The sequence below is a fragment of the Chelonoidis abingdonii genome, chromosome 2, assembly GCF_003597395.2.
Source record: "Chelonoidis abingdonii isolate Lonesome George chromosome 2, CheloAbing_2.0, whole genome shotgun sequence".
Classification (NCBI taxonomy): domain Eukaryota; kingdom Metazoa; phylum Chordata; order Testudines; family Testudinidae; genus Chelonoidis; species Chelonoidis abingdonii.
The window spans coordinates 278,021,972-278,044,442 of record NC_133770.1 but is presented as its reverse complement, the minus strand read 5'-3'; the positions used below and the strand labels follow the sequence as shown (position 1 = coordinate 278,044,442).

The window sequence follows — 22,471 nt, the reverse complement described above, 5'->3', positions numbered from 1 at the left end:
GTTTACTATTAAAAATCTAATCCTTTCAAGCATGGGCACTGGTAGTGTAGGGTTTTTTGCACTGCTGATCTGTCTCAATATTAGTATTGAGAAACCAGCCCTAAAATAGTATTTCTGGCTCTGTGCCTATCAATTCACTCCTTGGCCTCTCCGATGCAGCTGCCAACAAGTGTACCAGTTAGTGTCAGTTAATGTAGGTGATGGAGGTGGTTTTGGTATGTGAACATCTCTCCACTAGGAAATGTACTGATTTTCTGTGACTTTGATGATCTCAAACAAAAAAATACTATGTTTCAAGTGTTCCTGCCACACACTCCAGCTCACAGCATGTTTAAAACTTTTATCTAGATTTGGGTCTGAACCAAAAACCCATGGTGCAAACTCTCTTCAGGTTTAATGAATTCCAGATCCAAATACATATCTGAATGTTGGAGACGGTTCCTATTCCTATCGCAGGTTAAACCCAAATCCATAATCCAGACACCTCAGACTTTGGTGAAGTTCAGATCTGGATTAGATGGCTGTCATTAGATGATGATGATTGTCTGACTTCACCATTGTCCGGCCCTCAGACAATTCCCTGCAACTATGAAAAATTTAAATTGATAAAAATTGAATAAAGGCAGCTTAAAACTTTGCAGCTCAGTCCTAGCTCTAGTTTTATCTATCCTTTCGGTACAACCTAATGTATGGGTTCTGGCTAACTCCTGTGACAAAATTAAGACCACAGTTGTTCATTTAGGACTTACTGGAAGCCCTTGAATAGAAAGTCCACTTGGCCCTTGGGGTCCTGGATGTCCTTGGGGTCCTGGAGCACCAACTTCACCACGAGATCCATCTAGGCCCTATGACACCAATAGGGAAAACATAAAGGCCATAAGTTTAACTCCTACTGTACATAAGAAGGGAGCGTCTGTGAGCAGAATTAAATACCAATAGATTCAACAGCACCTAAAATATGAGTTAACATGCTGACGGGACAATAAGGCTCCTATTTACAAAGGCCTTATTCCTTTAGGCATGCAAAAAGCCACAGATATATGCTGACGGCAGCAGCACTATGCATTTTACTGCCCCTCACCCAGAAACAAACATGATGTTTAGCCAGTATTATCTAGGAAACCTGGATGCTGTTCTCCCAACAAACACCAATAGCATTTGGCTACACCCTTTCTTCAGGAACATCACAATCTAGATTTAAGCTCATTTGAGAAAAAAATATCTAGATTTAGACACAAACAGACAAAAGCCAAAAAAAAAAAAAGTGCATGTTACAACTGCATAGTGGTGGCAGATTACCTTTGGACCTTGATCACCACGATGACCCTTTGGGCCTCTGACACCCGGACCACCCTGTAAAACACATGATTAGTATTAGCAGAAAAGTAAATCACACAAAAAACAAACACTTCTTTCTTCTTCCTGAATCATACAAATTATTCTGTTCTTGTAGGTCCCCGTTCAGGAAAGCAACCCTACTCAGGAAACTACCTAGGTGTGTGCTTAAGTCCTATGAATTCACTGGGGTTTAAGCATATGCTAAATAACAGTCCTATGAAGGGATGAACTTGAGCTCAGAAAAATACTTAAACCCATACCAATACACTAACCTATAATGCACTAGCATCAAAATATTGCTGCAGGCAGTGACCTGGCTGGATACACAGGTAAGCTTTTTTTCTTATTGTTAAAATGTTCTCGACATATGCTTTTTCCAATATCATCATATTGTTAAAGACTTACTGTCCAATGACTCTAATAATATTTTATGAGACCCATTGTGTTTGCTATGGTTTAATTTCAGAGCCATCCAATTTCTTGCTCCCCATTTCTCCTTCTTCACTGATGCCTGAATCTTTTAATCATTCATTAACCAACTGCAGCCTAAACCTTCTTTTTTTTTTAAAATAATGGAGATATACCTATCTCCTAGCCCGGGAAGGGACCCTGAAGGGTCATTGAGTCCAGCTCCCTGCCTTCACTAGCAGGACCAAGTACTGATTTTGCCCCAGATCCCTAAGTGGTCCCCTCAAGGATGGAACTCATAACCCTGGGTTTAGCAGGCCAATGCTCAAAACACTGAACTATCCCTCCCCCAGTATTGTATGGGACACTGGAATTTTGCATTTCTAAGGATGACTGCCTTGAACATGTTTCTGATATACATGCAAGATGTGTCTTGCCCTCTTGGATGATTTTAATGAAATGTTTATTTTTAAGTTTTTATACACTTTTAATAAAATATTCACTGATCGTCTCCCTCTACCCCACCCTTGGGATAATGTTTATCTTCTTACAGTTGTGAGAATTTCAGAGATGGGCCTATCTCTGTGTTTGTAAAGAATCTGGTACAATTAGACATCATTCCTCCCCATGGTGTAGGGAGGTGCTACAAAATATCAAATAGCTAATAAAACAATGTATCAAATGGGACTACTAAGAAGATATTGGCTTACGAACCAAGCCAAGTCTAATATTTACTTTGAGGTGCAAGAAATCAATATTCTTTGATACACAAAGTCAATACATGTATCATTACATATAAAAATTATATTATAGGTATGTTAAGGTTGCAAAATCAAGCACTCAAATTAAGAAATGCCACAATTCAAACTGTTTGTGCAACTTTACTTCAACTTCCTTGTGTGTATACACCACAAACATCTTTAATTACATGATCACATACTATTTTCCTACCCCTATCCTCCTTTGCTCCAAGTCTCCCCAGTTCCACTCCATCAGGTCCACATCTCAGTCCTGCCCTTCCATCCCCTCCCCGGCTCCTCATCCCAATCTTGTCCAGCTACTTGCCTGCTGCCCCCATCTCTAACCAGGCTGGCTCCTCACAACCTGCCTTTCCATCAGAGTGCCTTCTCCTCCATGCTGTTTAGGCACGAGCTAGTAAGACATTAGGAGACAGTCTCTGTCTGCTCTCAGTTCCTGTACCCAGTGCCACAGTGGCTTCCAGGAGCAATTGCATGGATAGTCCTGGTCAGCCCCTGAAGCCTGGGGATGGGGCATACTCAGCCCAGATGGAATCTTCAGAGAATTTCTAAAAATTCTAAAGAGCTTGTGTGAACTGAGATTTTCAGAGGCTCATAATTAGGTCAAATTTGAGTGAATTTTCACAGGGACAGCAAAAGGCATATCCCTGACAGCAGGGCAATACCATTATCCAATTTCAAGTCCTTTCTCTAAAGCATGAAGACGCTAGAACCTCTCAATGAAACAACTGTAAGAATTCTTTTAAAACATGGTCAAAACAACATGCTTTTCCTTAACCTCATTCTGAGAACAGATGAATTTTTTTTTATAAAACTTTAAAAAAAAAAAAACCAATAGCCTGAAGCAGACACATATTCATAGTTTTTGTGGCCACAGATCTCTTGTGTAACACAGGCCATAAAAATGTCACTCAGTTATCTTTGTTTTGAGCCCAAGCACTTGTGTTTGAGACTAAAGCATATCTTCCAGAAAGACATCCACTCTTGATAAAAAGACATCAAGAGCGGAAGAATCCAGCACATCTTTTGATAGATTGACTATTTGAACAATCACCCTCACAGATGAAAAATTGTGCCTAATTTCTAATTTGAATTTGTCTGGCTTCCGCTTTAAGGCCATTGGTACTTGTTATGACTTTCTCCACTAGATTAAAGATCCCTTTAGTAGCCAGCGTTTTCTCTCTGTGGAAGTATGATACACTGTAATCAAGTCATCTCTCAGTCACAGCCGGTTCTAGGGAGGATGGGCACAGCTGTCACCCTGAGCACCAACTTCCATAGGGCACTGAACTGCAATTGGCTGGCCTTTTTTTTTTTTTTTTTTGGAGGAGAAGGAGGAAGGCAAAAACATTTATGCTCCTGCTCTCAATCCTCTTTTTAATAAACTAAACAGATGGAGCTCTTTGGCATCTCATTGCAAGGCATTTTCTCCAACCCTCAAATATTTTTCAGGCTCTTTTCTGCACCATCTCCAATTTTTCAACATCTTTCACAATGTAGGCACCAGAACTGGATGCAGTATCCCAGTACAGGTTTCACCTGGCATGGAAAATTTCAGTCCAAATGGTTAGTCTGGCAAAATTACAAGCAACTGTAAACATGGAAAGTGTCCGGTAACCTGAATTAAAGGCATCACTACTTGTGCTGCCTATAAATTACATACTTTCTAAAGGTTTTCATCATAAATGGTTGTGGATAAGTATGAAAATATTTTAAATGTCCTTTTTAGAAGCCAATCTTTGAAACTTGTTACACATAAAAAAAAAATCTTGGCTCTGAAAAGAAAAATTCACATGATGAGACAGGAAGTTTTTCTTCTTTATTTCCCTGAAGCAATGCTGAACCAGACTGCTAGCATATGTGAATTTTTGAGATTAGCTCATTAGAGATTAATAATAGTTTTGTGTTGTTTTTTATTTAGGCTGCTAACTTCTTCCAGAGATTCACATATCCTACCCGACAAGAAATATATATATCTCATAACTGGTCAAATCTTAGGATGATATGAGTCCAGTGCAGTTAGATTATTCTTATGCATTACTTGGTAGCTACACCCAAAATAACTCTGCTACTGAACTGTATTATCTATTATGGTTAAGAAGAGCAAATAATTTTATTGGAAGATTAATTTTTGTGATTCGAGATAGCCATAGATTTTCTATGTAGTATTAACAACAGATACCCTTCTAATCAAACCTAAATTTACACAAAGAATGTCATGGGAAACATTTTTCATCACCCTGAAAGAATTGATAAAAATTAATCAGATTTACTTGTATTTTCACTTTCCTTATTATCCCAAGTGCCTTTTTCCTAGGACACTAATTTAATTCATATACAAAGGAAATTAAACTTCAAAACACAGTTGAGTGCTGTCTAAATTAAAACAAGACAATGGAATTATTTTTTCCATTGTGACAGGATATACTTTTTTGTTTGAGTAAGATCTGTTATCCCCAGTGAAATATTAACATAAAAAAAAGGCTTCCAGTGAGTTCTTCAAGTTTGCACAGTTATGACTTGAGGGTTTTAAAGCTTGCACAAATGAGATCTTTACTAAAGTTAAGACTCTCTTTTTCCTGCATGTCTTAAGTTTTTTCTTCTTTATGTACTAAGTGGTTAGGGGCCCCACTTCAACAGATGATTAAATAAATAATTTGCCTCAGGAAAAACTGAGAGAGATCACTAGAAGTATTTAAGAACAGATTATACATCAGGAGAAACAAAGTAAATTAAAATTGTGCTCCAGGCAAAATTGTTTGGATTATGATCCAAGCGGTCTTTTCCAGCCTATCATCTATGATCCTATGAAAAGGTGTGTGTGTTTTTTAAAGTTATGTACAACCTGAGGAGACAAGCATCCAATACACTATAAAAGAAAATGTACTTAATGAGAGCAAAGCTTTATCATACACCTTATTATTTGTATTTTCTTAGCTCTTTAGTGTATAACAACAATTCGTTGTTTCATAATGTTCTATTTTATTAACTTATATAGCGCCCATTTTTCCACATTTGAGTTTTGTGACATAAAATGTCAGAAATAGTCAAAGAAACATAATGCTACCTACAATGGGCAGCACCTTGATCACCAACAATATAGCAATAAAGAACCCATCAAACACTAAGAACCATACTGAGGGGTTACCCACCATGTAGTAACTTGTGTTCTTTGTGATGTATAGTGCCCTTCAGGTTGCACATGTTTCATGCACTTACAACTGGAGATTTTTCCCTAGCAGTGTCTGTGTGGTCCAAGCATGTGCTACCACTCTGCTTGGGCTCTGTGCTGAGGAAAAAAAGGGGGCTCCTGTCTCAATCACTAGTTCCCAGTAAGGGAAAACCAGGCAGTGGGGAAGGAGGGTGGATAGTACACTACACATAGGAACAATACATCTTGAAGAACTCAAGTTACTATAAGGTAACTCCACCTTCTTCCTCAAGCAATTGTCCCTCTATATCATGCATGTCAGGTGATTCACAAACAGTGTCTTTATCAGGAAGCGGAGGGACTGGAATACTATGATACAACAGACTGCAGAGCTAACCTGCCCAGAGAGGCTCCAGAAGCATCAGTGCATAGCTTTCAGCAAAAAGGTGAGCAGAATTCCAAGCTACTGATACCGGTGGAGCAGCAATAGGAGCGTCTCTAAGGGCTGGTCTATACTGGGTGGGGGGGGTCGATGGAAGATACGCAACTTCAGTTACAAGAATAGCATAGCTGAAGTCGACATATCTTATTTCGACTTACCTCACAGCGCAGGATTGACGGCTGCGGCTCCTCCTTCGACTCTACTTTCACCTCTTGCCCTGGTGGAGTTCTGGAGTCGATGGGGAGCGCAGCGGAGATCGATTTATCGCGTCTAGAAATGCGATAAATCAATTCCCGATAGATCGATCACTATCCGCCAATCCGGCAGGTAGTGTGGACGTACCCTAAGGGAAGCTACCAAAACTGCCTGAAACAGGGGCGGCAGGTTTGTATAATTTTTGGTGGTGTCCAGAATGGGTCTAAGTCCACCCCCCCACACACACACCTGCCTAAGGCTCCGGGAGGGAGTTTGGGTGCGGTAGGAGATCTGGAGTGCAGGAGAGGTGCAGGCTCTGGGCTGAGACAGGCATTTATGGTACAGAAGGGGGTTTGGGCTGCTGGAGGTGGGAGGAGGTGTTGGTGTGGACTCTGGGAGGGAGTTTGGGTTCAGGAGGGGTGAGGGCTCTGGGAGAGGGTTTGGATGCTGGGTACAGGCTCTGGGGTGCAGGAGTGGGTGAGGGGCGTGGGGCTGGGCCAGAGATGAGGAGTTTCTGGCTCCCAGCCCTAAGGCAGCCTGCTTGTTGAAACTGAGAGGAGGACTCCCCCCAGCCCTCTCTCTCCCGGCAGCAGCAAGCTCTGGGGGAGGATGGCCCCTCCCCGGCTCTTCCAGCACAACACTCACCCAAGTCCCCCCCAAGTTGCTGCTCAGGATGTACAGCCAGGATAAGTCCCTCACCTCAGAGTTGATTTGGAGTCGCCTCCCAGAGGTGGGGTGGGGGCTGCCATGTGCCTCCTCCCCCCACAGGCAGAGCATCCACCTCAGCCTGCCCCCAGTACCACTCCCTTGTAGCTAGTTGTGGCAGCAGTTGGCAAGGGAGCGCAGCGCTGAGCTGCAGGGGGCAGACACCTGCTGCCCAGGGCAGGCAGGGCCACTCAGGGGAGGTGTGCGGGGGTGGCAGGTGAGACTGGGGGCGAGACCCAGCCCCAAACATTATTGGAGCCGGGCCCCCTGCACCCTGAATTTGCTGGAACCCAGACACCACAGGCCCATATAACTTGCTGCCCCTGGCCTGAACTCTAGTTGAACGAGTTCTTACCTTGTGAAACACCCTATAGGGGAAGTAAGCCAGAAGCACCCCTATCTCCCTGACTCTTCTGGCTGACATGATAAAAAACAGAAATGCTCCTTCACAGAAATATGTAGCAGGGAACAGGATTCCAGGGTCTTGGCGAGGGTGATTAAAAAAGATGCAATCCCCAGGGTAAAACCAATGTTGCCAAAAGACAGAAGATGCAAATCAAACCCTTCAGGAAGTGGGCAGTGACTGGATGGGAGAATACAGAGTAGGCATCTGCAGGAGGATGAAATGGGCTCATTGCCAACAGGTATACTCTGAAGAAGCTGACAGATAACCCTGAGAATTTTGAGGACAAGAGGTACTTCAGTATGTCTGGGATCTTAGCTTGAAAGGGGAAATTCCTGGTTGGTTACACCAAAACATAAATCTTTTCCACTTTAGTTTATAACATTTGCTGGCAGAATCTTTCCTATTGCTGCTCAGGATGGCCTGGACATCAGATAAACAGGCCATCTCCAACTCTGACATCCATCCAAATACCACAATCCCAGATGAAACATGACTGATTTGGGATGGCAAGTCTATCCTTTGTTCCAGGTTAGTAGTTGATGTATCACAGGAAGAAGGAGAGGAGATTGGGCAGATAGACGCAGGAGGATTGAGTACCAGAATTGTCAGGCCCACACTGGTGCTATAAGGATGACTTACTAGTTGTCCTGTCTGTTTTTCCTCAACTCTTGAGTTAAGAGGAGAATGTGGATGGGATGTGTACCACAAGGCTCCCAAACATTGTATGAGAAACATGTCACCTAGAGACCCTGGCCAACAGCCCCCTCTGGAGCAAAACTCCTTGCAGTTGTTGTTCACATGGGACTCAACGAGATCCATGTATGGAAGGCCCCACACCCGAAACACCTCACAGACAATCAGGTTATGCAACTCCCGCTTGTGTTCTGTGAAGAAGAGTCTGATCAGAGAATCCACTAGAATGTTGTGGATCCCTGGCATGTGGATACCAGTTAGTCTAATTAGCATGGGAATGTGCCCGATCCGGAAAGTGATGACCTCAATGAAGAACTGTGAAGCCCATGCTCCTCCTTGTTTGTTAATATAATAAACTGCCATCATGATGTCTAACAACACCTGAATTGTCTGGCTGCAGATGCAAGGGAGGAATTGATTGCAGGCTAATCTGACTGCTCTCAGCTCTAACAGATTGACGTGAAGCATAACTGTTAGGATATAGATATTCAGGCCTGTCTGCAAAGGCCTATACTTTAAGAATTTAGGTGTATTCTTATCACTTAGCTAGTTATAGAGGTATAAAAGAAAGAATCAAAATCACTGTCTGTGTAATGGCCTTCTCTTACTGTGACAGGCTAAGGCCTTCAGCTAAGATGTAGTTAGGCAGCCATAAGCTGGGAAGTGTATGGTCACATCCTCACATTCCAAACTAGTCACATTGAAATAAGGTGCTATTGGGCTGTTAGGAATACAAACCTGCCCTGATATTCCTATCACCTCCAGAGAAAGGGAAGAGCCTAGAAGATGTAAAAGGAAACTTAGTTTGATCGCATCCTGTCTGGCAAGAACTCACTTATCAATAGACACAGCTGGAAAACCCTTATGTCTGTATAGATGTAGTTGTGAAATCCTCACTTCTGTATTGTTTTGTATGTTTATTTGCATGGTCTCTGTCTGGTTCTGTAATTGTTTCTGTCTGCTGTATAATTAATTTTGTTGGGTGTAAACCAATGAAGGTGGTGGAATATAATTGGTTAAATAACCATGTTACAATATAGTAGGATTGGTTAGTTAAATTTCAGTAAAATGATTGGTTAAGGAATAGCTAAGCAAAACTCAGGTTTTATTATATAGTCTACTGTCAATCAGGAAGTAAGGCGGGGGAAATGGGAACAGGGACTGGGGGAATTGGGATCATGTTTTGCTAAAGGGGGAAATGGGAACAGGGGATGGGAACAGGAACAGGGACACAGACAAGGCTCTGTGGTGTCAGAGCTGGGAAGTGGGACACTAAAGAAGGAAACTGGAATCATGCTTGATGGAAGTTCACCCCAATAAACATCGAATTGTTTGCGCCTTTGGACTTCGGGTATTGTTGCTCCCTGTTCATGCGAGAAGGACCAGGGAAGTGAGAGGGTGAAGGAATAAGCCCTCTAACAATAACCTTGTGAAGGGACTACTTCCCCTGTCCCTCCATGTGTAGTCACAGTCTTTGTTGGAAGTGGGGGGTTTGAGTGGTACCCCCACTGAGTAAGGGAGGTTAAGCTTCTTTGGGGAACTGTGACTAGCAGGTCGAGACTGCACTTGCCCAAAGTGCCTGCAACCAGGTTTGTAGACATTTGAGGTAAAGCCTCACAAATGGGTATAGGTCTATTCAAAGCAAGGCGTGAAACAGAGCATGAATTTACTGTAGCCTTGTCAATATGTAAAAGATGTAGCTAGTAGAAAAGAGATAACAGGAGAGTAAGCAATATGTGATAGCTTACAGGTATGGCCTAGCATGTAGTGCAGCATGTGAAGAGCTCATGATCTAGATGGGAATGGGCTACAAAAATTAGGAAACCAATTGTAAAGCACGTGCTATGAGGTATTAACCAATAGTATTAAGTGCAAGTGAGTAAATAAGCTAATTCATGACTATGTACATTGGATGTGTGGATGTGTGATATGCCCTGGACTCACCTCTCCTCTGATCGACTCAAGTGTAGTTTGATTGTATGCCATTAAAGAAACCTCAGTGATGAGTACGGAGTTCAACTGATTTCTTGGATATGAGAGAACTGGATGAAGTGTTGTCCCAGAAGTGGGCAAGGTGTTCTGGATAAACCGAGTGGAAAAGGTCTCAGAGGGAATCGCAGCCATGGTTCCCATAAGTATTCATGGCCATATGGCTCAACAGTACCAAGCAGGATCATATGGACATTCTGGGGCTCAGATGTATTCACTGAATGAGTCCGGTGATAGAGAGGAAGCTGTCCTCTAGCTGTAACAAACCTTGCCCTAATGAATTCTATGGATTGTGAGGGTCCCTGGTTAGACTTCTTCAGGTTCACCTGGAGGCCTAAACTCTTGAACAGAAGCAGAAGCACTGTGCTTGCCTCCCATTGTTTCCTGGTAAGATTATCCCTGCAGAAGCCAGTTTTCTAAGGAAGGGTAAACTTGCCCGTTGCTGACAAAGTCAGCAGGTACCACTAACAGTACATTGATAAATACTCTTGGTACCATTGAGAACCCAAAGGGAAGAGTTCTATATTGGCAGTGCAGTTGACCAGCCACAAATCTCAGGAATCTCCTATGTGCCAGATGAATGTCTATATGAAAGCAGGCCACTTTGAGATCGAGGACCGTGAATCAGTTGTCTGAATCTAGTAATGAGATATTGGAGTACAGGATTACCGTTCTAAACTTTAGGCAGCAGATGAACTTGCTCAGTTCCCTGAAGTCCAGAATGGGTCTCTATCCCCTGTCTTCTTGGGGACGAAGAAGTACCTTGAGTAGAACTCATTTCCCCTTGAGGTAGAGGTACCAGATCTACTGCCCCCAGTTTGAGGAGTCACTCTACCTCCTGCAGGAGGTTGCTCTCATGAGAGGGCTCCCCAAAAGAAGATGGGGAAGGGGCTTAGGGAGGAAGAGAACTGGATGGTGTACCCCAAAGAAACAACTTCTAGTATCCATCTCTCAGTTATGATTTCTGCCCAGGCAGGCAGATAATGAGAAAGTTGGCCTCCACAGGCAAGGGAAAGACCAGAGGAGTTGGGCAGATCTGGAGAGACAGTTGGTGCACTGTTCTTAAAGGTCCTGTCAAAAACACCAGTCTCAAGGGTGGTGGTGTTTGGGAGGTGGAAGACAGTTTACCATGGGCACCCTTTCCATGTGTCCTCTTGCATGGTAGTTCATACTGTTGCTGGTGATAAAATGGAGTTGGGCTTATGGGAATAATATGCAACCTTGCCTTACATCAATAACAATCTGAAACCTTTCCATATCACCGCTCTCTGTCCTGATGCAGCATGCAGACTCGTTATAAAAAACTTTTAGCAACTTAACAATCTCTGCTCAAATTCCATAGCTTCTCAAGATCTTCTAGAGGGCTTTTAGGTGGACATTATCGAACGCTTTCATAAAATCAAAGAACTTAAAAAGCATCTTCTGCTGGGATTCTACGCCTTTCTCAATAAGTCTTCTCAAGGTGAAAATCTGATCTGAATACAACCTAATGAATCAAAATCCTGAGTATTTTATCAACATCAGTTTTCAGCCTATTCAAAATAATACTGCAAAACACTTTTCCAGGTACAGATATGAGTATCATCACTCTCTAGTTTTCAAAAATAAACTAGTCCCCTTTTCTAGGAAATTTGTAGATTACACCTCTTCTCCAATCTTTAGGACAGATATCCTTTCCCCAAAGCATTCTGTAAGCCTGCATATATATCAGTTCCTTTCCAGTTTTCAGTTTTCAGCATGTATCTTATCATAATCACTCTTCAGGTGGTTTATGGCCTCCGTTACTTAGTTATGTCTGCTATTTCTTCCCATCTCAGTGTGTGTTAGTGGTTTTAGCTGGTTGAGCACAACCTGGAAAAATTCCATCCAATTGGCTTCCGTCTTTCCTCTCTGATTAAAATTATACCATCTTGAGTTGTCATAACTCCTCAACCATTCGAGAATTATTATATCAGTTGTTTATATACTATCAGAAGCTTTTCAGAATTCCCTCCCTTGTATTTCTTTTCAGCTTCTCTTGCTTTACTTCCATTTATTCTCTTACTTATCTCTTCTGGGCAGTTTTGTTAAATTCTCTTCTTTAATTCTTTCTTCTCTTCAACGAGCCTCTATATATTTAGTTACAGCTATTCTTTCTTAGACCTTCTCATCCCCGCTGTAGTAATGGCTGCATCTACACTTGCTTCTTTGAAAAACTGCCATTGCTCTTCTATGTCCTCCATCAGTGACGTCAGATCTTCAGAGTCTGTCAATAAGTTGCAACTTAAAATGTGCCTTCACAGCTGGATCTAATAACTTTCTAGCATCATGCATACCCTCTGCGCTGCCTGGTGTTAGCTTCTTTATTTTTATTTTGATTGTCTCAATAAGAAGATGGTCACTTCCAACATCAGCACTCATTTAAAACCTGGCATTGAACAGTGATCTTCTCCAGCACCTATTAATGATCAAGCTGTTTCTGGGTGAAGCCATCATTTGATCTCCATGTCAGTTTAGGTCTTTCCTTGTGTGGAAACAGCATAACCCCAATGCAGCATTCAACAAGGCAGTTATACTGGATGGTAATCCCATGGGTCTTCCAGAGCCTAATACTGCCACTAAAGCATCTCATAGCACCTCAGTACTGGGCCGCAGTGGGAAGGGTACAAATGAGTATAGGGGTAATATTCCTTCATATAGGAGTAGTTAGAAATGCTGGAAACTCCCAATTTGCTTGTCCAGGCTCCACCCACTCAAGCAGTGCCTCAGGGTACAGTCCAGAACCAGATATCCATCATAGTCCTCTTCTGACTCTGAGGAGTAGATCACAAAGAGGGAGTCCTTAATACCAAAGGAAGTGGGGGTGACCTGCCTCTACCTGTTGACAGTAACAGAGACAGTCTGGCTTGACCTCTACTTGTGAATGAGGATGGGTATCATAATGAAATAGTATCGACTGAAGTTCTCGGGCTGGGCATTGCAGTCTGGAATGGAGAGATTACTCCAGTTCTGGGAGTAGTGGAAGGTCTTTCAGAGTGGAGTAGTGAGCCATAGTTGATAAAGTCATTTTCATAACTCGGGTTGTTAAAGTAGAGGGTCCCAGATCTGGCAGTACCAACTAGGATTTTGGTGTCAAAGAAGCAGTCCCATTACCAGAGTGTGCTGCAGTTTTACCTTTTGAAATCTTGATCTGGTGCTTCTTAATGCCAGATGGTCCTGTTCCAGAGCACAAGATTCCTGATGACTTGGTTTGGGACTTTCCTTCATACCTGGAAGGCTGCCATTCTTTCTTCTTCATACAGTCATTTACAGACTTGAAGTGGGATTGAGAACATTTCCTTACAACCAATTAGAGCCTGATTCTACAAGTCTTCCACATCCAAACCTCCCATTGACTTCAAATAAATTTTTGCACATGAAGCAGCTGCAGGACTGGGACTTAATGTCTTTACTCAAAATTACTTATCCATCTCTTTATTTTCATGCAATTTTTCTGCTAGAGAAGAGAGAGCAAGACAAGTGTATTCACTGCACACCTCCACTGAAACAGAATTTCTGAAATATCTATCCATACGCAGCTGTTTGGCATACATCATGCTTGAGAGATTTCAGCATAGGCAAGCATCCTTCCTTTCTTTTGAGTACAGAAAGCAGGTATGTGAGGCTAACAAGGACTATTTTCTAGTTCACCAGTTAATTCAAAGCAAAGTTCAATAGCATATAGCTCAAAGGAACAGATCAGAATGTTTTCCTAGCCTATTGTAAGAGAATGTCAACAAAATTCTGCACTTACTTATGGTTCTAAGGGAGTGTATGCCTCCAAATTTTCCTCTCTTGGTACCATTGTGATAATTGATAATTTTTTAAATGCCAAGCTAAAATTTCACACACAAGGTGCAAAACGACTGGTTATTAAAAATGTAGATACCACTGCCACAAGCATCTTAAACTATTATACATGAGACATATGGGAAAGAAAATGATACACAGTACAAAATAAATTAAAATGGATGATTTTTAGATAAAGCACTAAACAGAGTTATTCTAAAACACTGGATTATTAAAAGGAAAGAAACAATTTACCCAGGACTTATCCTGTACTATGTTATTGGCTTGGTAGACTCTAAAAATACATGTGGCAATACAATTTTGATTCATGACCACCATAAGAGGCATAGTTTGTACAAGTAAAAAATAACAGTGGAAGAAAAATGCCTACTAGTGTTGAAAAGAAGCATGTTTCTGTAAAGTTCAGGGGCCATATTCTACCATGGAGTCACGGCAGGGATTAATTCGATCCTAGAATCCTAGCTAGAATTGATTCCACTTGAATGCAAAAATCCCATCAGGTAACAGGTGTTTCTTGCAAAAGCCTGCAGTAGTGTCAGATAATTACAGCCCTTAGGGGCTATTCCTGCAGTTCTTTCACACATATCACTCCCATTGACACTACTGAAGGACTACAAGATAAAAATCATATTGTCCTTAAAATAATTAGAATTTTGACTGGATTCCTGTATCCACTTGAAATGAACTCTGGCTACCCAGACACAGAAAACGTGTTCAAGCACAATTCAGTCTTGTAAAAAGATTAACCCCCAAGATGCTGCCAGGATAAGTGTCGGCTTGGATCTGCTGTGTATGTGTCTAAAGTGGAAGTTAGGCCTGTCCAGTGTCTAGTCTGATTTGTGCACTCAAGGCTTTTCAGAAAAATATTTTCCTTCATGAATCAACATTTTTTACTTTATCACAACAGCTCTTCTCCCTTCTTTTTCTCTGTCCCTTTACGATATGACTAGATACCATCTATATCTCTCTGGGTTTGCATAAATGTATACATGAATTCCAAACGTGAGGTCCTCAATTGACATGAAAATCTCTGTGTAAAATTAGCAGAGAATCCTGTGGCACCTTATAGACTAACAGACGTTTTGGAGCGTGAGCTTTCGTGGGTGAATACCCACTTCGTCAGACGCAGGTAGTGGAAATTGATGGTATGGCTGATCTGGTTAGGTCCTATGATGGTGTCGCTGGTGTAGATATGTGGGCAGAGTTGGCATCGAGGTTTGTTGCATGGATTGGTTCCTGAGCTAGAGTTACTATGGTACGGTGTGCAGTTGCTGGTGAGAATACGTTTCAGGTTGGCAGGTTGTCTGTGGGCAAGGATTGGCCTGCCACCCAAGACCTGTGAAAGTGTGGGATCATTGTCCAGGATGGTTGTAGATCCCTGATGATGCGTTGGAGGGGTTTTAGCTGGGGGCTGTATGTGATGGCCAGTGGAGTCCTGTTGGTTTCTTTCTTGGGTTTGTCTTGCAGTAGGAGGCTTCTGGGTACACGTCTGGCTCTGTTGATCTGTTTCCTAATTTCCTCGTGCGGGTATTGTAGTTTTGAGAATGCTTTGGTGGAGATTTTGTAGGTGTTGGTCTCTGTCTGAGGGGTTAGAGCAGATGCGGGTTGTACCTCAGTGCTTGGCTGTAGACAATGGATCGTGTGATGTGCCCGGGATGGAAGCTGGAGGCATGAAGGTAGGCATAGCGGTCGGTAGGTTTTCGATATAGAGTGGTGTTAATGTGACCATCACTTATTTGCACCGTGATGTCTAGAAAGTGGACCTCCCGTGTAGATTGGTCCAGGCTGAGGTTGATGGTGGGGTGGAAGTTGTTGAAATCGTGGTGGAATTTTTCAGAGTCTCCTTCCCATGGGTCCAGATGATGAAGATGTCATCAATGTAGCGTAGGTAGAGAAGGGGCGTGAGTGGACGAGAGCTGAGGAAGCGTTGTTCCAGGTCAGCCATAAAAATATTGGCATATTGTGGGGCCATGCGGGTGCCATAGCAGTGCCACTGATCTGGAGGTATATATTGTCATCAAATTTGAAATAGTTGTGTGTGAGTATAAAGGCACAGAGCTCAGCAGCCAGTTTGTGCTGTGGCATCATCAGGGATACTGTTCCTGACAGCTTGTATTCCATCTGTGTGTGGGATGTTTGTGTAGAGAGCCTCTACATCCATGGTGGCTAGGATGGTGTTTTCTGGGAGGTGACCAATGCGTTGTAGTTTCCTCAGGAAATCAGTGGTGTCACGGAGATAGCTGGGAGTGCTGGTGGCATAGGGTCTGAGTAGAGAGTCCACATATCCAGACAGTCCTCAGTGAGAGTGCCAATGCCCGAGATGATGGGGCGTCCAGGATTTCCGGGTTTGTGGATCTTGGGTAGTAGATAGAATAACCCTGGTCGGGGCTCTAAGGGTATGTTGATTTGTTCGGTGTTAGTGTAGGGAGTGTCCTGAGTAGATGGTGCAGTTTCTTAGTGTATTCCTCAGTGGGATCTGAGGGAAGTGGCCTGTAGAATTTGGTATTGGAGAGTTGTCTGGCGGCCTCCTTTTGGTAGTCAGACCTGTTCATGATGACAACAGCACCTCCTTTATCAGCCTCTTTGATGATAATGTCAGGGTGGTTTCTGAGGCTGTGGATGGCATTGCGTTCTGCACGACTTAGGTTATGAGGCAAGCGATGTTGTTTTTCCACGATTCTGCCTGTGCACGTCGGCGGAAGCATTCAATGTATAGGTCCAGACTGTCATTTCGACCCTCAGGAGGAGTCCATGTGGAGTTTCTTCTTGTGCTGTTGGTGGGAGGGTACCTGTGTATCAGTGCACTGTTCAGTGTTGTCCTGGAAGTATTCTTTGAGTCGCAGACGGCGAAAGTAGGCTTCCAGATCGCCACAGAACTGTATCATGTTGGTGGGGGTGGCAGGGCAGAAAGAGAGTCCCCGAGATAGGACAGACTTTTCTTCTGGGCTGAGTGTGTAGTTGGATAGATTGACAATATTGCTGGGTGGGTTAGGGGTACCACGGTTGTGGCCCATGTGGCAGGTAGGAGTTTAGACAGCTTACAGTCCTTTTTCCTTTGTAGAGAGGTGAAGTGAGTAATGTAGATCTCCTGTCTTATTTTAGTGAAGTCCGGTTTTATGGAAGTTTGGTTATTAATGAGGTCTCCAGGTTGGAGAGCTCTTTTTTGATGTTTTCCTGTTTGCTGTATAGCTGTGTAGTATGTAGATAGCAGTGGATTTTTTACCTTTAGTCCATTTGGTATGATGTCCATCCGTTTGCATTTGGAAAGGAAGATGATATCTGTCTGTATTTGTGCAAGTTTCTTCATGAGGTTGATGTGTAAAATCATGTGTAAAATGATGAGGTTTCTTCATGAGGTTGATGTGTAAAATTAGTGACAGTCTTAAGAAGCTAATCATACAGGTTTACATTGCAGGTTTAAAAGAAAAAGCACATCCAACTGTTGTGTAAAATTGTCAGGGACATTGGTAAAAAAAAATCACATAACTGAAAACAAGAATTACAATTTTTAACCTGCTAAAAATCAGTCAGTTGAGGCCAAATTGTAGCATTTAGCCACTGGCCTGAGTAAGAGCACTGCAGAGTTTAGGGAGACATTGTACCACCAGCTCTCTCTGATCTGCTTGATACAAGGCAGACTGTAGGTTGCACCATCTTTTAGAAGTGCATCCAGCCTCATCTGAGATGATGTGGAAGGAGGGCAGGGCCATATACCCCTTTTGTGTCAAGAGAAACCACAAGAGGAACAGTCCCTAAGCTCCTCCAAACAGAGAGACTCTAAAAGTGTTTAGCTCTAATGCAGGCCAGGCAAGGTGGGAAAAGGCTTCTGTCATCTCCATGCCTCATACTCTGTGCTTCCTTGGAAGAGCCAGGCACAATCTGACCTTGAATTCATATGCATATTGTTACTGATCAAGTGTTTCAGAAAGCTAGATTCCAAGGTGTATTTAAACGTGCGTACTAGAAAACATTCAGATAACACTATGCTGGTTTTAAAAAAAAAGTGGCAAGCAGGTGGCATTTGCATAGCATGTCTCTTGACTCTAGAGACAGAAACCAAAGTTTCTAGAAATTGACATATTATTATTTCTATTACCATAATGCCTAGGAATTCTAGTCATGGACAGGACCACACTCTGCTAACTGCTGCACAAACAGAACAAATACAGTCCATCTTACTGCCTTGCAGTTGGATTATGCCATAAGAATTTGGTTCACTAATAGGGTTAGTTTTTTAAAGCTTCTGCATGAGGTTTCACTAGCTAAGTGGAGTGAATATGCATCTCTCTGCCTGCTGTAATTTAATTGTAATAGCTAAAACAGTACAACATGTCCCTTTCTCCCAGCAAATAAGACTGAAGAGTGGAGAATCTGGTACATCCAACGAAGTGGGTATTCACCCACGAAAGCTCATGCTCCAAAACGTCTGTTAGTCTATAAGGTGCCACAGGATTCTTTGCTGCTGGTATATCTGAGTACAAACATGAATAAAACCTTACCGGTGGTCCAGGAGGTCCGAGTGGCCCTTTGCTAAATTCGGAACAGGAGCAAGAATGAGGAAGAGATGGGCAACTTTCCTCATCTCTCTGAGGAGAGAGCAAAACAGTAAGTCTATATTCAAAATATAAATTCAACAGCTGATAATTTATAGATCAAGACAACAAACATTGAAGGGAAAATTCAAAAGCTCCTAAATAATTTACGAGCATAAGACCCATTAACTTTCAATGGGACTATTGTTCCAAAGACAATTAGGTCCTTTTGAAAATCCCAACTATTGATTTCATGAGGAAAATTGCAAAAAATATTTGGCTTTGATGTAAGAAAAAAAAAGTACAATGGTAGTTTAAAAAAAGGATTCTTACCAAGGCAGGAAGTTCACAGCATTTGTCTCTATTGGCCCAGGAGGTTGTACAAACAATGTCAAACATCTGTAACTGGAACTATTTGAAAAAAGGAATAAAGTGCAATGTGTCCATTAGAAGTTCAATAAAAAGGGGAGCCATTGGAAAGGAGGGCCATTGATCAGGGCATGCAGGAGACTGATGACAGAGACACGTGAATAGATTTAAAGCAGCAGGTCACAAATATGTCAACTTTAATATAAAGATGGGGGGAAGGGAGTGGGGTTGACCACCCTGTCCAAAATACCCGGCTTTAAGGGTTGAATGAGACCATGCCCACCCCTTCTACTGAATTCTCGATTTAGCCCCTTGCTGCATCCCACCACCCTCCCGCCTCAAGGGGGAATGAGGCTACAATCAAGGGGGAGCTCTGTCTGTGAAAAATAAACACTTCCTCTTACCTCACAGGTCCTGTGCTCAGATTTTCTCTGGAACCCGTTCCCCTTAAGCCTTTTACTTGCACTGGAACACCCACCACACTACCTACTAAAGTTGTGACAATCTTTAGTGACATTTATTACCACTTCCAGTTTTGTTTTATTTTTTAAATTAACTCTTTCCAATGCTTATTATCCCCAGCTACCAGGGCTCGGGATACCATGAGGAAAGCAAAAACAACAAAACACAACACCAGACATCTTGCCAAATGCACTCAAAGGAAAAAATTCCTTCCTGACTCACTAAAATGATTGGGTTAGACCAGGGATCAGCAATCTTTGGCATACGGCCTGTCAGGGAAATCTGCTGGCAGGCCAGGACGGTTTGTTTACCTTCAGCGTCTGCAGGTTCAGCCGATCGCAGCTCCCACTGGCTGTGGTTCACCATCCCAGGCCAATGGGGGCTGTGGGAAGTGGCACGGGCTGAGGGATGTGCTGGCCGTCACATCCTGCAGCCCGCGTTGGCCTGAAACGGGACCACAGCCAGTGGGAGCTGTGATCGTCCAAACATGCGGATGCTGCAGGTAAACAAACCATCCCAGCCCTCTAGCAGATTTCTCTGATGGGCTGTGTCCCAAAGGTTGCTGATCCCTTGGTTAGACCTACAGCAAGCTTGGAAACCCAGCTCTGATGGCTACCCTATCTATATGGCAAAAGGGGTGGGGCTGCTTTCAGAATCAAGAATGGCTGATGTGTGTCTAGGAGCGCTTAACACATGAAGGAGTGGGTTTGGTGGAGCCGTTTGGTTTCTTTACCTCCCCAAACTGGCTAATGGAAACTAAAGGAGGTGAAACTCTGCTCCACTCTCCACAGCCCAAGCCCCACTCTACAGTGTTCTGGGTGGGGAGACAGGAAAAAAAAGAAAGAGAACCTGGTAACGGAGAGCACCCTGCCCTCCAACCAGAACCCCAGAGAGTGGCCATTTCCCTGCCAGCCCCATCAAACACCTCACCCCTCTGGCTAAGTCGGGAAGAGTCAAGCTTAAATGGGCTTGCCCACCAGGATGTAATGCAGGAGTTCGCCAGGGTGGCTCTTCTCACTACAATACATTTTAAGTTGGTACAGAAAATGCTGATTTATTACAGAAGTCATTGACTGTATAGAATGACAAAGATACCTGAAAAATATATAACAGAAAGTAAATGAACTGAGAAACAAGCAGAAAAAAAGAATGGAGTTCAGAAACTTCACACTGTGTCACCAAAGATGAATCAGCATATAGACTGACAAATAATATTTGTCATAAAAATTGCGAGCCTTGTCCAGATACAATGGTCTAAAATTGACTGTTCCTTTCACTACTCACTAAGGGCCCAGTTCTGTGGGCATTTGCCCATATGGGTGTCTTTGTTCACCTGATTGGTCCTACTGATCTCACTTGCCTGGTAGCTCATGTGCATTTCTCTTAGCAGACATTCACAGGAATAGCCCCATGGACTTCAACAAAAGTACTCACTTCAGTAAAGATAAGTGTGTCTGTAAGCATTTGATAGACCAGGACCTAAGTTTTAAAATTGAAATACTTTTATATGTAACAGAAATCTCCATGCTACTGCTACCATATTAATTTCAATCAGACACGTTATTTAAAGGTTCCACTGATATTGTTTCAACGCCAGTATGGATTGGGTCAAACTATGATTTCTTTGTGAATGGAAAGATTTACTTAAAACTAAATCATACTTAAGGGTACTAAAATGAACTCTGTGTGTGAGAGAGAGAGATTGTAATATTAGATTCATACACACACACACACGTGCGTGCCACTTCTTATATATCATATATTATACACTCTCCACTACATATGCATACACGTACTTTCATTTTCTCCAGATTTAACAATCTGGAGAAAATTACAATAAACTATTTTCTTGTAAAATAAGGAATAAATAGAAACAGTGATCTGAATTGCTTTATTGTTTCATTTAAATACTGAATGAGTCAATATTCTTATTTTAAAATGTTATGTATGTGGGTTGATTCTTCTGATTCAAGCTAAATTACTTAACAAAGCTTTCTTTGCTGTTAAACATTTATTCATAGCTCTCTTCATTCATAGCATTGTAGCTTCCTGAAGCTCCGATCCTGCAAGCAGAGCCATGCAGACACAAGAGTCTGCCTGAGCTGAACTCAGTGAAGGATTGCAGCCTAAGGTTCTTTTAGATCAGATAACCCTATTGCAATTATCTTTTTACAATCCATATACATTGACACACAGAGTAAATACAGAAAATACATAGCATATAGCAGTCGCAGGGTGTTGGTGAACAAACAACAGGCTAGAGCCAAAATGAACAGTCCAGGTAATTCAGTCCCACTGGAGGGCTCAATTATATGACAGCTTACAGAGCTCCAGGATACTATACTGAGAGCTGATCACAGAAACATCAATAAAACCATATTCTGTAGAAATATAATTTTATTTAACGAAAAAGCAGGAGGGAAAGTTCTGACAAGATGTTTTGACATTTTCAGAATGAAAGTTTTGATTTTGTTTTGAATTTTTTAAATTTTATAAAAACAACAAGGAGTCCGGTGGTACCTTAAAGGCTAACAGATTTATTTGGGCATAAGCTTTGTGGGTAAAAAGAACCTCACTTCATCTGAAAAAGTGAGGGGGTTTTTTACCCACAAAAGCTTATGTCCAAATAAATGTTAGCCTTTAAGGTGCCACTGGACTCCTTGTTGTTTTTGTGGATACAGACTAACATGGCAACCCCTGGATACTTAAATGTTATATTAGATTGTGTATTATACAATATATTTTTTAAAAATGAAATTAGAACAAAACATTTAGATTTTGCTGATACAAAAATGTTTTGATTAACCAGAAACTAAAATGGTTTGGAATTTCCTTTGTAAAGAATTTCAGAACTTTCAGTTTTTGTTCCAATTTAGAATTAAACCAAATGTTGAAATCCTGAAATCCTTTGCAAAACTAACTTATCCACAACTGTAACCAGACATTCTTATTGTTCGTGTGTAACACCGATAGACCCCGGTCATCAAACAGGATCAAACGGGAGACCTCTGGAACTTAGTGCATGAGTCTCTACCGCATGAGCTAAAAGCCAGCTGGCTGTTAGCTAAGGCTCGGGTGACCCAGTGTCCCAATAAAATCAGGACTGTCCTGATATTTAACCCTTTGTCCAAATCAATGTACAATCGGGACACCATTTGTCCCAATATTCAGGTAAGGAGGTGAGCGGGAGGGAGG

At 42.2% G+C, this 22,471-nt stretch overlaps 1 protein-coding gene across 2 annotated transcripts in view; it reads right to left on the bottom strand.

Moving 5' to 3' along the window:
• COL14A1 (collagen type XIV alpha 1 chain) overlaps positions 1 to 22,471 on the bottom strand; it is a 180,650-nt gene that overhangs the window by 37,706 nt on the left and 120,473 nt on the right. For both annotated transcript variants that reach the window (XM_032777229.2, XM_032777230.2), the window contains exons 35-38: positions 18,779 to 18,856; positions 18,413 to 18,499; positions 1,300 to 1,353; positions 750 to 845 (exon numbers count right to left, since the gene is read on the bottom strand). In XM_032777229.2, the coding sequence (XP_032633120.1) occupies positions 750 to 845; positions 1,300 to 1,353; positions 18,413 to 18,499; positions 18,779 to 18,856 (315 nt within the window). The remainder of the gene's footprint in view (positions 1 to 749; positions 846 to 1,299; positions 1,354 to 18,412; positions 18,500 to 18,778; positions 18,857 to 22,471) is intronic.